This window comes from Mesocricetus auratus, unplaced genomic scaffold (genome assembly GCF_017639785.1).
Source record: "Mesocricetus auratus isolate SY011 unplaced genomic scaffold, BCM_Maur_2.0 Super-Scaffold_100003, whole genome shotgun sequence".
In the NCBI taxonomy this organism is placed as follows: domain Eukaryota; kingdom Metazoa; phylum Chordata; class Mammalia; order Rodentia; family Cricetidae; genus Mesocricetus; species Mesocricetus auratus.
This window is the reverse complement of record NW_024429188.1, coordinates 13,746,777-13,764,007: the sequence shown is the minus strand read 5'-3', so window position 1 is coordinate 13,764,007 and position 17,231 is coordinate 13,746,777. Positions and strand designations below refer to the sequence as shown.

The following is a 17,231-nucleotide window of genomic DNA, read 5'->3' as shown; positions in this document are numbered from 1 at the left end:
GCGAGCAGTCATTGTTGGAAGCCATTGAATTTGAAGTGGACTTTTTGGCAAAGCTGATATGACATCAAATGATGTGTTAATGAGATCTGTAATAAGTAAATTTCCATAGGAGAGGCCCAAGGGTTTTGAATAAGGGAAGTTACTGTTTATAGACTGAGACTTCACTAGAAATTTCCCTAATAGACTTATGACTCAGTACCTTCTTTGCACGAATTTTGAAATATTTCTGTTCATAGATCAATCTCTGCAAAAATGTAGATTCCATGAATATCAAACTCCCATTGCTTAACAAAAAGTGAAGTTCAAGTCCAAGGATGTAACCCACTTTTAATAACGCACACTCTTAAAAATTCATATATTCTCTACCATTTCAGATTTAGGTTTGAAACTCAGAGAATAAAATAATGTACAGATGTCAGTAAATAGGCACTCAGCAACTACTATCTATCATAGTCATCAAAGACCACAAGGCATTAAAGTGTATGCAACCTTCAATTTTGTTATCTTCTTGATTTCCATAAACCACAGAGTGAAAAACTGTTTCTGCAAAGAGCATTTTAGACTCTGTTGGTCATACAACTTCTGTCACCATTCACTTCATTGACTAGTTGACCATCATAGTCCAAAAGCATCTACACACACACACACACACAAACACACACACACACACGCACGCACGCACATACACACACACTATTTTGTGAGTATGTAAATTTGAATTTAACTTTAAAGTATAATGAGTTAACAATTTCCCCTTGATTGGTTGCAATTATTTATGTATTTGTTTAACAGCTCTGAGGATTGAATCTAATGCCTTGTACATGCCAGACAAGCACTCCACCTTTGAGCTGCATTCATCTCTAGCAAAGAACCTCCTACTCACTCTCACATGAGCAACCCTAACAAAGTGGGAATCCTAACACAGACAAAGATAAACAAGAAGGAAGGGGGCTTGAGGAGATGAGTTTCACAAGAAGGAAGGGGGCTTGAGGAGATGAGTTTCACAGGAGAGGGAGAGAGATGAGAGAGGGTGATGAAGGGGTGAAAGTGACTAAAACTCATTGCATGAAACCATCAAGAACTGAAAAAACACAGACAGCATTCCTAGATTTTGGGATTTCCAAAAATGACAGCTTGCATATGGCTCAGTTATTCAAACTCAGCCATAAACTTTTGTGAGTTTATGAGATAGAAATTATCTACTCTTGGGTGCAAAGAGGCTGCCTGATTCATCTGGAATTATGTTTCTAATTCCACCAAGAGGTTCCAATTTTTGAAATAATTGTATTTAATTATTGCAGCAAATACACTCTTGTCCCCTTATTTAGCCATGAAAAGCAATAGCTATAGTTAAAAGTAAAATGTTTCACTTTTAAAACTGTTCAGCCACTGTAAACAGTTTGATATTTTTCTTTATAACACTGATTGATCTACCATCTAGTTCATGTAGCACAGTAGGAACATTTTACTAATAGCCAGAGCTTTGCCAGAGGGGAGATTTGGTTTTAACCCCTTAGCTTGCCAGGTAAGAACTCTGGTTTTCAGGCATCACTTTACCAACCGCTGCCCACTTGTAAAACAGTTATTACGGGAGCTAAAGAGATGGCTCAGCTGTTAAGAGCACTTACCGCAGAGTTCAGTTCCCAGCACTCACACCAGATGGTTCATAACTACCTATACCTCCAGTTCCAGTGGGTCCCACTGCCTGTTCTTGCTTCAACGGGCACCTGCATGCACATAGTGCACATGGACTCACACAAGCACACACAAACACACGCACACATACTCACTCATTCACCTAAATAAATAGTATTTAAATAAAAGAAAGTTTTAGAATAATTATAATCCAGGCCTGTTTTGTGAAAGCACATAACACACTTATTTGTATGAACCATAACCACAGATTATCCAGTGTTTTGTAAGCATCCAGTACTTGTCTAGTGTGTGCATTAAAAATATCAGAAAGTATACAGCCTGTACTGATTTCTCCTTTGCTTTTTCTTTCAATTAACATTACACTCTATCGTCTTAAATAATTCAATATTCTTTCTTTGAAATATGATTTGATGGTTCTATAACATTTCACTGAATAAGTATCCCACTATGAACAAACCTTTCCCTCTCACGGGACATGAGCCATTTCCTTTGTCTTGTTGCATGTACCATTTTGGCAAATAGTTCACCACCCACGCGGTCATCTTAACTAGATATTCTAAAAGTGGAATTTCCGGATTAAAGCATATGACGTAACTGTTGCAAGACTTTATTTTTTCTCTACCTTTGTGCCTTTTGTGCTTCTTTTGAATGTTGCTTTTATGACAAGTACACCAATTTCCCCTTAGTTCTTAAATAAAATGATATCACAATAAAGTTCACATTTGTTGAGTGTCAGCTGGGTGAAAGCAATGTCAGGCTTTGTTTGGCAAAACAGAGCGGTCTTAGGAGACCCAGCTTCAAGAGCTGGCCTGCAGGGACCATATTCTCAAACTCTTTAATCTCTCAGACCCCAGTTTCTTTATCGTGCCTCAGACCAGCTTTGGAGTCAGAACAGAAGCATGAGGCTTGACTTACATACAGTAAGTGGTCAATGAATTCAACTCTCTTTTCCACCATCCTCCTAGCATGCCACCCTTAGGCGGCAAAGACAGATGTGGACATGTGTGTGCATTAAAATAGACATCTGAGTTTCTAGGAAATGAAACTCAAAACAGTTGCTTCCTTTGTAGCAGTGTGGCCCCCTGGGTAACGCTTCATTAGACCTCAGAAGTTGAGCTTAGGGCCAGTGTGATGGCCTGGAAATCACAATGTGCTGCTGCTGGGCACTCCGTTATAGAGTCTGCTGTGGGGGAATCATTTCAGAAGCAGCTTCTCCTGATTTTGTTTTGGCCTACCTCATTGTTACTTGCAAAGGTTTTGAACAAATGCATGGTTATTTGAGCTTCACTGTCATCTGGTGGCTATAAAGACATCTTAATGCTCACATGAACAAGGAAAGCAAGTTCCAGAAGACTGAGGTGAAATGTACATAGTCGCCCAGCTAGGGATGGTCAGACTCTCTTTGACTGACTTTCAGTCAGGCTTCTCTAAGCCCTAGGCCTCAGTGTGGGTCTTTGTGTCCATTTTCGTTTTGCCTCACATAGGTAGGGATCTTGCTAAGCCATTGTATTGAGAATCCTACCTTGGTTTATGATCACACCCCCACCCCAACCTCCCTATTTCTTTCATGCCCCAGCCCCCATTGTGTCTCATGGCATTCCTCACTCCCCTCATTCTCCAGGAAATGGTGAACCATCCTGGCCTGCCTCCAAAGAGAACTCTGTAAGGCCACTTTAGCTAGAAACCCCCACATGCCTGAAGTTTCCTCTTAGTAATTTTCCATCCACTGGCTGCCACCCATCCTTTGCTTCAAAATCCCACTTGTTCTGGCTGTGTTCAGAACTGAGTCCAGGTGCATCCTGAGGCCTCTTCCCCTGGTGTGCTAATCCTGATAATCCCATTTCATGTAATCACAAACTCCAGGCATCTTTGACAGCAGTAGTGCATGCTTGTTATATGTGTCTCCTGGCTCCACCCTTTCTGTACAGTCACTCAGATATAGGACAGTCACAACATAGTAGGAAAGGCATTGCATTTAAGTCACTTCGGCAACCTATATATCTTTACAGACCAAATTGGAGAACCAAAAACTGAAATCCTCAATTCAAACATCTACTCTTTCTTGGCACAGTTTGTATTTAACTTGTATAGGAAGTTGGACAGAGCAAGCAATGACTAATCTGAAATTATGAAATACTATCTTGATTCATCTTGGTTAGGAAATGTCAGAAAGCAGTCTCTCCTAGTAAACAACACTCCAAGAGGGAACCAAGGGGCGTGTGTACCCCTGGCAAGTGTTTTCCTACTGAGCTACATCTCCTTCCCTGAACAATTCTCAAATATTCCACTCTCTAACTATTTTCAGTTCTTACCACAAAGATTACGAATGACAAATTCAGGCTCCATTAGCTGTCCTTACCATTTTCAGTTTTCTTTCAAAATGGAGAGGATAGCAGAGTCTGAGATAGACTAGGATCAGCCTGAGAGGAATCCAGTGGCATCAGCTGTGAGAAACAGAGACATCAAATATGACACTGGAAAGGCAGCAAAAATATATTGTAGCTTAAAGACATGCTAGAGACATTGTTTTGTAAATGTGATGTTGAAAATACTTACAGTGTTTATTTCATTGAAGTTAGATACAAGAAGGACAGACTCCAACAGACTGTTTCCAATCTTACTGAAAATGTGTCTTCGAGGAATTGACATTTTAGACTACAATACATTTTCTTTAATTCTAAAACTTTTTTTGCATATTTCTTGGATTCCTTCCCTCCCCTTCCCCACTCCCTTGCAACAGTACTTACGCTTACTTACTTAAATTATCCAAATGTGTCCCAATGCTTAAAATACCTTTCTTGGTGGCATGGAGCGGTTCTGTCTGTGGAGTCTTCTAAGACAGAGAGGAGGCCACAGGAAGCATAGACTCACAGAACCTCTGAGCTGCAGGCTTTGGGATTTCCAGTTACAAAATTGAGGCTGGGTAGCAGGAGGGGGCAGGAAGGAGCATGAATATTTAAGCCTCCCCACACATGAGGTTTACAGAAATACCAGGTTCCTCTTATTTCTGTCACCAGACTTGGGGCAACATCTCTAAACCCAAACAACCTTTTACACAAATCTTTCTCTTCTTTTTGATTGATTGATTGATGTGTGTGTGTGTGTGTGTGTGTGTGTGTGTGTGTGTTAATGTGATATGTATGAAGGGGCAGGTACATGAAGAGGCTAGGAGAGGACTCCATCGCTCTTTACCTTATCCTTTTGAGACAGTCTTGTTGAATCCCAAGCTAGGCTGGGGTCAGCTAATCCAATAAATCCTCCTGTCACCACCGCCACAATGCTGAGATTTAGAGAGGTTATGCCATAATCACCATGTTACTAGGGTTCTGGGGATTCAAACTCAGGTGCTTAGGCTTGCACTGCAAGTGCTCTTATCTGTTGAGTCATCTCCCCAGATCACAATCGACATTTTTGACTGACTGAATTATTCTTTGTTATGTTGCAGGACATTTGGTGGAATTTCACCGTATCTCACTAGATACCAATATCACTGCCTCCTTTCACTGTGACAATCACAAATGTCTCCAGAGATTGTAGAGTACGCCCTGACGGGCTGTGTTTTAAGTTGAGAAACACTGCTTTATAGAAATCATCAAAAGCAGCCTAAATTTACCTTGCTTTGTCTTTGGCCCAGTTTGAAGGGATACTGGTTTTTGAATGGTGGAAAAGTTACCATCTGGGTCACTCACTTTAGTTTGCAAAGGTCAATCATACTTGCAGTCAAGAGTCAGAAAGATTTGCTTCTCAAAGTGTGGTCCCCAAGAGAAGTATTCCCTTCTTTACTGTTTATGGGAGTCTTCTGTGGACATACTTAAATTATTGTAGCTGTGTTTAAAGTTATTTAATATACCTATTACATCAAGAAACAAGGTGCACACATCAGCTAATAATATGCTGGTTTGCGTTCATAACTCAAGTTAGCTGAGAAAATATTAACTACAATAAGTAGACCACATTTGATGAGGAACCATTATGTTATGCTAAAACATGCAGTTGTAGTTGGTTCATATTCATGTCATTAGATGCTGAAAATGATGCAAATGTCTCTATCTTCTTTAGATTTATTTATTTTATGTATGTGATTGTTTTGCTCAAGTCTGTGTATCATGTGCATGCCTGCTGTCTGAGAAAGTCAAAAGAGGACACTGAATCCTTTGTAACTAGAGTTGTCCTCACAGGTGGTGATGAGGAGCTAAGTTGTATTGTTGAAGCTACTGGGACAAGCAGGTGAGATCTCGAGACTGGGTTTAATATACAAATCCTGATTTCTGGTGTGGCTGCTAGTTTCTTCTTCATTTGCTATAACATGCTGGTAGAATCAGAAATAAATTTACCACTGAAGCAACCCAGATGGTACCCTCTGCTTCTGCATTTCATGAACAATGATGGAAATTAAGAGAATGAGAAGGGATTAAGATTTTCTTTAGTTGATTGTGACCCCTAACAAGGGGTCAGAGCAAGACTGCATTTGATGGCTTCCAATTATTCTGAATTACTGAGAAGCAGACTAGGCACTGCAAGGGAGAAAGAACTGGTCCATGATAATTTGGGTGATATGTACTGTACACTATGCTCAGAGTATCTTGCCTCTGATCCACTTTCTAATTTGTGGTTGTATAAACCTGATCAATCAACTTCAAAATCCCAGGCAACCAATAATGACTGCAAACCAGTAGACCTTGTCAACTGAAACAAGCAGTAACAATCCCCTAAAACTGGAGTTATGGACCATTATGAGCTGCCATTTGGGTACTAGGCATCAAAACCCTTGTATGCTGGGGATCAAACCCTGATCTACTCCAAGTACTTTTAACCACTGAGCTGTCTTTCCAATCCTTGAAGCAAATGTCTCATTGCCTATTGCTTACAACACTGGAATTGGTACAAGAAGAGCACTGAACTTGATTCAGATTGCTTAGCAAGTGATAACCATGTGTGCATCAAAAAGCAAATGCCCTCTTATCCATGCACTCTGCTTCAAAAATTTTATATAAAATTTTATATAAAATCTCTCATAGAAACAACTGATCTGACCTGGTTGTGGAAGGGAGAAGCCATTGAAACAGTAGAATCTAAAGTTTATGAGGATAAAGAACTGACAGGAAATACAAGGAATTTGGCTTGTGTGACAAAGTGCTTATCACAAAATATTCTTACTACAATGTGTACTCACCCTCCTTCCCCAGCACAGTCTTCCAGGCTTCCAGCTAGATCCAACTGAAATCCCACAAAGGCGGGCTACAACAGCCAGGTAATTGTGAATAAAAAAGTGTCAAGGCTTCTCCCCTAAATCTATGAATTCATTCCCATAATGCTGCAATCCTGAAGCAGTTTGATCCCAGACTTAGAAAGGAAACAGAAAAGTCAGAATTAGACAAATACACCCATAGTGGCATTAATGTCATTTCAATGGCAAAAGAGATCATTCAAATAATCTTGGGTAACTAACTTTAAGTTTGGAAAACAGTAAAGATATTAATCACATTAAAATTACTTTCTTAGGATCCCAAGCATAAGACACAGCACACAAAGAATTCTAGAAGAACCGTAGGAAGGACTGGAGTGTTGGCTTAGTGATTCAAAGCACTGGTTGCTCTTTCAGAGGACCTGGGTTAGATTATCAGTACCCACAAGGCAGCTCACAACAATCTGTAACTCTAGTCCCAGGACATCCAGAGCACTTTTCTCTGACCTATTTGGCACTAAGCATGCATGTGGTGCACATATGTACATGTGGACAAAACACTCATACACATAAAACATTAAAATAAAATAGAAATGAAACCAGCGAAAAAGTATAATTTTAAAGTGTGAATGTCCTTCTGTGTATAAAAGACAACAACAAACAAAAAGTCTCAGCAGCAACAATCCAGTATCTTAATGGAAACATGGAAATGGAACGGCCAGACATTGGTTGTACATTCCTGTAATGGTGGCACTTGGGGGTAGTGGCAAGAGGATTAAGAGTTCTAGGCCAACTTATGCTACATAGTAAAAGCCTGTCTCAAAAAGAAAGGATAAAGGAAGGAGGGAGGGGAGGAGTAAGGGGAAGAAGGAGGGAAGAGAGGGAGGGAGACAGGAAGGAAGGGCGGGAGGGAGAGAGGGAAGGAGGATGAAAGGAAGGAAGGGAGCAAGGAAGGGAAGGAGAAAGGAAGGGAGGGAGGAAGGAAGGGAGGAAAATTGACTCTATAAATGATTAAAAATTAAATCTACTTCCTTATCCACAAAGGAAAGGATAACAATGTACAATCAGAAAAGATATGTTTAGGACTTTTATGCCAATGTCATGAGAGATTATGATATTATATTCTGCTTTCTTGTATTGCTAGTATATCCTTGATTCCAGAACCCTAAATCTTGTTCATAATAGGTGCTTGAGAAATGATGGAAGTGATCATGAAAATCAAAATAATTCAACCAATTAGGTGAATTTTGAGAGGAAGAGTCTTAGGCAGATTGATTGAAGTGGCCAGTAACCTTACTGGGGTCACTACCTGGTTGAATTAACTAGTTGAATCAAGTGCAGCCTTATGACTCATTCATAATCAGCAAGATCTCTATTTTCTTCACTACTGGTACAAGTGTATAAGGTACTTTGATCATACTCACTCTTACCCTCCATTACCATCCCCTTTCTCCTTTCTCCCCCTCCTTTTAGTCCCTTGTTCCTCAGATAGTTTCACTTCTACATTTCAGTCATACATACACATGCAATTTTGTGTGTTCACAAAGTCTAGAACCCACAAAGGAGAGACAACAAGCAACATTTTCTTCCTGAGCCTGATATAATTATCTTAATATGATGGTCTCCTGTTGCATCCAGTTTCCTGAAAATAACATAACTTCATTCTTTTTTCTGATTAGAAAATTCCACTGTGCAAATATACCACATTTACTTTATTCACTCACTCCTCTGTAGATGGACATGTTGGTTGGTTCTGTAACCTGGCCATTATTGACAGTACTGCAGTAAGGGCTGATGTTCAAGTACCTTTATAATATGTTGACTTGAATTCTTTTGAACAAATATCTAGGAATGTTACATCTGGGCCACACAACAGTTCTAGTTTGTGTTTTTTGAGGAATCTCAATAGTACCTACCATATTGATTGCATTACTTTACCTTCCCATAAGCAGTGTATAATGGTTCCCTTTTTGCCCTTATTTGTTTTCCTGATAATTGTCGTTCTGGCAGATGCCAGATGGGATCACATGTGGTTTTTCTTTGGCTTTCTTGGTGGCTAGCAAAGTTTAGCACTTGTTCATATGCTGATTGGCCATTTGCAGCTCAGCTTTTGAGAACTGTATGCTCACGTAATTAGCCCACTTATTTCCTGGGTTGTTTGAGTTCCTGTTCTTTGTATACTCTGGATATTAATCCTTTGTCAGAGTTTAGATGCCAGAGATGTCTCCCTGTTCTGTAGGCTGTCATGTCATTTCATTGTTTCCTTTGCTGTGCATTTTTTAAAAACTCCACAAGTTCCTGTTTATCAACTGTTGGGTCTATTTCTTGATCAACTGGAATTCTACTCAGAAACCTCTTTTGTAAAAACCATTCATACTTATTGCATGTACGTAAGTGCATGCCTGGTGGCCACAGAGCCCAGGGTGTCAGATCCCCTGCACTGGAGTTACAGATGACTGGGAACTACCACATGGGTGGTGGGAATCAAACCTGCCTCATCTGAAAGCCCAGCCAGTGTTCTGAGCCACTTTGCCATCCTCCAGACAAGAAACTCCTCAACTACAAAGATGTCTTTAAACGTTTCCCTCCTTTTTCCCCCTCTGTCAGTTTTGATTTCAGCTCTTACATTAAGGCCTTTGGCCTATTTAGAGCTGTTTTTGCACGATGTGAGAAACAGAGAACTAGTTGCATTCCGCTGCAAGTGGATAGCTAACTTTCCCAGAACCATCTGTGGGAGAGAGAGTTTTAACCTTTTATGTATATTTTTGGTTTATTGTCCAAAGTCAGGTGGTCATAGGTGTGTGGTTTTATTTCTGAGTTCCCTATTCTAGTCTATTGGTCTGTGTCTGTTTTAACAGAAAATAGTCATAAAAATCCTTTTAAATTTTTTTCATTTCTTTAGAAAAGAGCTTGTTTCACATGTCAATCCCAGCTCCCTCTCCCTCCCCTCCTCCCGCACCCCCCCCACCATTCCCCCCAGCCTCCCACCTCATCCCCACTTCCTTCCATATAGGGGATCTCCAGAGTCTGTCATTTCTCTCAGGGCAGGGTCCAGGCACTCCCCTAAGAGTCCAGGCTGAGAGAGCATCCCTCTTTGTGTTGTGGACACATGAAGTCATTTTGTATGCCAGGGATAAATACTGATCCACTGTCCAGGGCCCCATAGGTTGCTCAGGCCTCCTCACTGATTCTCACACTCAGCGGATCTGGATCAGTCCCATGCTGGCCTCCCAGCTGTCGGTCTGGGGTCCAAGAGCTCCCCCCTTGTTCAGGTCAACTGTCTCTGCTGGTTTTGCCAGCCCATTCTTTGCCAATTTGCTCATCGCTCCTCTCTCTCTGTCACTGTGTTCCAGGGGTTCAGTTCAGTGTTTAGCTGTGGGTATTTGCCTCTGCTTCCATCAGTCACTGGACGAAGGTTCTAGGATGACATAAGGTAGTCATCAAGATCAGTATCAGGGATGGGCATTTAAGGTAGCCTCTTCACTATTGCTTAGCTTGCCAGTTGGTGTCATCCTTGTAGATCGCTAGAGGTCTCACTGGTGCCAGATCTCTCTTCAAACCTATGACTCCTTCTATTATGGTATTTCTCATCCTGTTCTCCTCCTATTCTACCCCCAACTCAACCTTCCTGTTCCCCCATGACCTACTCTCTCCCATAAAAACTCTTATAGTAAACAAATCAGTTGAATATTTAAGTAAATGAATAATAAAAAAGGAAAGAGAGAGACAGAAACAGAGATAGAGACAGAGAGACAGAAAGAACAGCATATTGAATGGGACTTCTGAGCAAGAAAGCAAGCAATGACTGTTTTCACATTTCAGAGGCCAGAGCTGGACATTGACTGTTATCCTCGGTTTCCCTTTGCCATATCACCTTGAGATAAGACACTCAACCCAAAGCTTGCCATTTCAGCTTATCTGGCTGACCAGGGAGCTCTTGGAACCTACCTGTGTGTGTCCCATAATTCTGCAGTTATAGGCATGCACAGCCATGCCTGGATATTTACACAGGTGCTGAAATTCGAACTCATGTGCTTATGTTTTCAGGGTAACTTTTACCCACTGAACCATCTCTTCAGTTCCTCAGATGTATTCATATCTCTATTTCCCCTATAAACTCTATTTACTAGCATATACTTTGTTCCATTCTAGGCTTTTTAGTTGAATTTCCTTTCATACTACAATCTGGAGAGCATTTATCTATATTTAAATTCTATAGCCTTTCCTCACAGCCACAAAATATTCCTTAGCATGAACAGTCCACAATATAATTCCTCTTTTCTCTACTATGGCCATATGGGTAGTGTTCTAGTTAAGTTTGACTGTCAACTTGACACAGCCTAGAGTTATCTGAGAAGGGAGTTTCAACTGTTTTTTTAAAGGTAAGATTGCCTTGTGAGCATGTTTGTGGAACATTCCCTTCATTATTAATGATGTTTCAGTTACTAGAATTGTAAGCAGCATCCTTCCCTGGGCATGTGGTCCTGGATTATGTAAGAAAGCTATATCAGCCTGAGAGAGCACTTCAAGCAGCATTCTTCCTTGGTTTCTGCTTCAAATTCTTTTTCTTTTTTTGGTTTTTCGAGACAGGGTTTCTCTGTGGCTTTGAAGGCTGTCCTGGAACTAGCTCTTGTAGACCAGGCTGGCCTCGAACTCACAGAGATCCGCCTGCCTCTGCCTCCCAAGTGCTGGGATTAAAGGCGTGCGCCACCAACGCCCGGCCTGTTTCAAATTCTTACTTGAGTTCCTGCCTGTCATTCTTCAGTGATGGTTTGTGGCCTGGAAGTTTAAGCCAAATAAACCCTTTCCTCCCCTGACTTGCTATTGATGACAACATTTTCTCACAGCAACAGAAAAGGACTTAGAGCAGATAGTTTCTTATTATTGGTATTACAAATCTCTTACTACAACTATCACATGACTTTTTCTGAGGAGCTGTGCACAAAAGTCTAGCCACCTCAGACAGGGCACTGATGAGAGACCAAAGCAACCACTGAACTCAAGTCCACCCTGGTGCATAAATAAGCATAATGGGTTACTTATAGGAACATGAGTTAAGAGTTTCTTACCACAGCACAGGCAATTTACAGGCAACTCACCACTGAAGAAGTGTCTCCCCTTATCCAGCAATTGTTAATTACTTATAGATACTTGAGGAGGGTAGGACCTAGAGCACCCTATGACCCCGATGAGGCGATGAGGGAATAACAATGGGTTTATTCATGTGAGAACATCATGTGGGTATTTACATCTGCTCTGATTTCAAGACAGCAGCAGACAGTTCATGCCTGGAAGATAGAGTTCACAACAGCAACAAAATCCTAGGCATGGTCAAGGCCTTCTGGAGAGTGAGCTGATGCCCATCGTTTGAATGATGGACTCTGTATCACTGGCTGAGTCCTCTGCAATGAAGTTAACTTAAGAGAAGTCATTGGATGGAGAAGAGGGAGATCTAAGTAAGTACCAAACAAATGATGATACCAGTGGACATGCTAATATGGAAAGGACAAAACTTTTGGAGCCTCAACCCTAGACCTATAACTGGGCAACTGGGGAAAGTTATGAGTGGTAAAAATGCTTTTCCCCAGGGAAGACCCTCGCAATTGGTTATCCAATACAAAGTGGCTAGCCCTGAGATTGTATACATGCAGGTAACATTATACAGACTGCACAGGTTATAGCTATGTATTTGGATATATATGTAACAATAATTTTAAGGAAAGACTATGCATCTGAGAGAAACAAGAAGGGTTTTGTGGGAGGGCCTGGAGGAAGGAAATGGAAGGAAGAAATGATGTATAATATAATTAAAATTATTTTTAAAAAGAAAGAAAACAGTTACCACGATACATGCTTTCTTAAAGCTGAAAAAATCTACATAATTTTGCTAATTGAATTGCTCAAGTTCATCCAATGCTATAGTCCAATGTATAGGAGACATCCTCTCTCTTTCTGTCTCTCTGTCTCTGTGTCTCGGTCTCTCTCGGTCTCTCTCTTACACACACACACACACACACACACACACACACACACACACACACACACACACACCTTGCCTGATTTGGTAGAGCCTGCGCGTGAGAGCCAGGTAGCATTCCCACTGACTCTCCCTTTCTTGCAGTTGTTTCTGCTCTCTGATGATATAAGCCAGAAGACATTTGGTAACAAACAACAGACCCTGGGCATAATAATGACTCTCTCCTTTAATTTCAATAATGTTTGCTCCAATCCAGCCTGAACTGCAATGTGAGGTTCTCACTCAACAACAAACAAAAACACACATCATATTGCTTTATAACAGTTCCAGAGATTTGACCTCTTAAGTTAGAAACAACCTTAGAAATTAAAAACATAATAATCTTCAATATGATATATTTACAGATACCTTGGGCATTCTCTTTGCATCTGGCATATGGAAAAAGAACACAAAACAGGAAAGTCTTCGTGTATAATACATTTTTAGCATTGTAAAGCCCCACTGGCATAAGTAACTTTTTCTTTTGTTTTTCATTCCCCCTTTAAACTGAAATATGAAATACCCTGCTGCTTAGTTCTTCTAAGTTTCCTTTTACTAAGAAATGAAAGTGCTGTGAAGACAACTGTGGCAGGGCATGCAAATTAATGTGACACACATCTTCTTTAGGGCTGAAGGCTGGTCCCCAATACACATGGGAGTTCACCTAATGAGTCTGTATGGGCAAATGCTTGGAAAGATGGCAGCTGATCCAAATCATAGGGTAGATGACTTGGTTTTAAAGAAAGAAAAGGCCATTTTGAGATGAAGTCATAAACATAGGGGAAACTTAGCTAGCCATTTCTTGAAAATGCATATATAAAGAAAATACATATATAAAGGGGTTGGGGCCATACCTCAATGACAGAGCAATTATCTAACCTGAACATGGGTGTAAATTTGATTCATCAGAGCCACAATCCCTGAACTCCAAACTTAATCTCATGCAATCAAAAGCAGTAAACACATTTCTAATAAGGCAAGGGCTTGCTAATACACAGTTATATCCAGTCAAACATTTGCTTTCCTTTACTTTGCTGGCCATCCCATAGAAGATTTTTCTCCTTTTTGTGTTCCCTCAGCAGAGTTCCTGAGTCACTCTGATATGGAGTTTCTGATGTATAAAATCTTGTTTGCTGACATAAACAATTTGAAAATTTTGTCAGTTTGCCTTTCAAGCAATGTGTTCATTCTGTTGACAGCCTCATGGAATTAGAGATATCATCACCCATGCAAATCTAAAAATTGAATACCTGGGAGATGGCTATTGTTAAACCAAATTTGTCCACAAGGGATCTAACCCTTGAAGAATCATAGATTTATTAATAAGTCAGACTCCTGTCTTCTGTATTTTTATTATGTGTATATATGAATATATGTCATGTTTGTGTGCATGCGTGGGGTACATGTGAAAGCCAGGAGAGAGCTTTTGATCCTCTGGAAGTGGAGTTACATGTGGTTGTCAGCCACCCAGCATTGGTGCCTGGAATGTAGCCCAGACCCTCTGTGAGACCTTATGTGCTGTTCATTGCTGAGTCATCTCTCCAGTATCTCAAGTGTTGGTTCAACTTCTCACCCTCATATTTTACTATAAGTTATGGAATCAGTCAGGACCTTAGCAATTTGACATATCCTGACCTATGAGTTTAAGGATCCTTCCCCATATTTGATGTTTCTACTTATATTAGATACTGTCATATTTTGCTTATCTATTGCTGTGTAAAAACCAATACTACAGGTAAACTAGGGCATGTAACCGGGCCTGCCTTCCAGTGCCTGGGGACAGCTACAGAGCCTTCCCTCCGGACGGGAGCCACACACCCCAGATACCTGGCCTTCTCTTCCACCAACGGGACCAGGGGACCAGGAGCCATGCACTCCAAATTCCTGGTTTTCTTTTCCACCAATGGGACCAGGTAAACAAGGCCCTGTAACCGGGCCTGCCTTCCAGTGTCTGGGGACTGCCTAGGGACTGCTACAGAGCCTCCCCTCCTGACAGGAGCCAGGCACCTCAGATTCCTGGTCTTCTATTCCACCAGTGGAACCAGGGGACCAGTGCCTGGAGACTGGCAGTGGGAGCCTACCTGCCCCAGATTCCCAGTCTTCTTCTCTACCCATGGGACCAGGACTAGGGACCAAGAAAATGAGAACTACCAGAGTATTGGACTTGCTTGTACCCACTGAAAGGGAACTCTGGTCCCCTAGCCACCAGACCAGTAAGGGGCTCTTCCTGCACCTACTAGAAGAAGAGACGGGTAAGAAACAACACAAAAACACACTCAGCAACAGAAAAACAAATATAACACCGCCAGATTCTGGAGACTCCACACTAGCAAGACTCCAACATTCCAATACAAATGAAGCAGAAGAGAATGACCTTAAAAACTACTTCATGAAAATGACAGAGGTTCTAAAGGAGGATATAGGAAAATCCCTCAAAGAAATGGAAGAGAAAAACAAACCAAAAAGTGCCAGAAATGGAAGAAAAATGCACCCAAAAACTGCAACAAATGGAAGAAAAACAAACCAAAAAATTAAAAAACTGCAACAAATGGACGAAAAGACAAAGCAAAAATTGCAAGAAACAATTCAAACAGTGTAAGGGTTGAAAACTGAAATAGAGACAATAAAAAAGAACACAATCTGAAGAAAGGCTGGAAATAGAAAAGCTGGGCAAATGGTCAGGTACTTCCGATACAAGCATTACCAACAGAATACAAGTGATGGAAGAGAGAATTTCAGGTGTTGAAGATACACTAGGAGAAATGGATTCATCAACCAAAGAAAATCTTAAGTCCAACAAATCCTTAACACAAAACATCCAGGAAATATGGGACACCATGAAAAGACCAAAACTAAGAATTATAGGTATAGAAGAAGGTGAAAAAAAACACCTTTAGAAAGACATGCCAATGAAGGTACAAGAAGCTTACAGAACACCAAATAGAGTGGATCACAAAAAGTCCCCTTGCCACATAATACTCAAAACCCCAAATATACAGAATAAAGAAAGAACATTAAGAGCAGCTAAGGAAAAAGGCCAAGTAACATATAAAGGCAAACCTATCAGAATTACACCTGACTTCTCCATGGAAACTCTGAAAGCCAGAAGGTCCTGGATAGATATTCTACCAATACTAAGAGACCATGGATGCCAGCCCAGACTACTATACCCGGCAAAGCTCTCAATCACTATAGATGGAGAAAACAAGATATTCTATGACAAAACTAGATTCAAACAATACGTATCCACTAATCCAGCCCTACAGAAAGTTCTGGAAGGAAAACTCCAACCCAAGGAAGTTAACTATAACCAGAAAAACATAGGCATTAGAGAATCTCACTTTACCAACAGCCAAAAGAACAAAGGGGTAGAATTCCCCAAATAATTCCACTGACAACAACCATTCCAAATCAAAGAAGAATGAGCAATCAATGGTCATTAATATCCCTCAACATTAATGGCCTTAACTCACCCGTAAAAAGACACAGGCTAACAGAATGGATTCGAAGACAGAACCCATCCTTCTGCTGCCTACAAGAAACATACCTCACCCTCAAAGACAGACATTACCTGAGACTTAAAGGTTGGGAAAATATTTTCCAATCAAATGGACCCAAGAAACAAGCAGGCGTAGCAATCCTAATATCTAACAAATTAGACTTTAAAATAAAATCAAACAAAAGAGATGAAGGAGGTCATTACATACTCATCACAGGCGAAATCCAGCAAGATGAAGTTTCTATCCTGAACATCTTTGCTCTAAATACAAAGGCATCCACGTTCGTAAAAGGAACTTTACTAAAACTTAAATCACATATAAAGCTCCACACACTTATAGTAGGAGTTTTCAACACCCCACTCTCACCACTAGACAGGAATACCAGACAGAAACTCAACAAAGAAGCAAAGGGTCTAATAGAAGTAATGACCCAAATGGGATTAACAGACGTCTATAGAACATACCATCCACATAAAAAAGAATATACCTTCTTCTCAGCACCACATGGAACCTTCTCAAAAATCGACCACATACTTGGCAACCTATCAAACCTCAGCAGCTACAAAAAAATTGGAATAACTCCATGCATCTTATCAGACCACCATGCGTTAAAATTAGAATTCAACAACAACACAAATTGTAGATACCTTACAAAATCATGGAAATTGAATAATGCGCAACTGCACCATTCCTGTGTCAAAGAAGAAATAAAAAAGAAATTAAAGACTTCCTAGAATTCAATGAGAATGAAGACACAGCATACCCAAACCTATTGGACTCTTTGAAAGCAGTGCTACGGAGGAAGCTCATAGCACTAAGTGCCCACATGAAGAAACTGGTGAATAGTTACACTATAGAATTAACAACACCGCTG

General features: G+C 40.6%; 1 protein-coding gene across 2 annotated transcripts in view; it reads right to left on the bottom strand.

The window, feature by feature from the left end:
* The window catches only part of Tlr7 (toll like receptor 7), a 34,503-nt gene extending 29,943 nt beyond the window's left edge, over positions 1-4,560 (bottom strand). Inside the window, exons 1-2 of one of the 2 annotated variants that reach the window (XM_021229557.2) lie at positions 4,414-4,560; positions 4,016-4,100 (exon numbers count right to left, since the gene is read on the bottom strand). In XM_021229557.2, coding sequence (XP_021085216.1) covers positions 4,016-4,018 — 3 coding nt within the window. In that variant the 5' untranslated portion in view covers positions 4,019-4,100; positions 4,414-4,560. The remainder of the gene's footprint in view (positions 1-4,015; positions 4,101-4,413) is intronic. The other variant, XM_021229558.2, reaches the window with a different exon arrangement.
* Between the last annotated feature and the right edge of the window lie 12,671 nt (positions 4,561-17,231).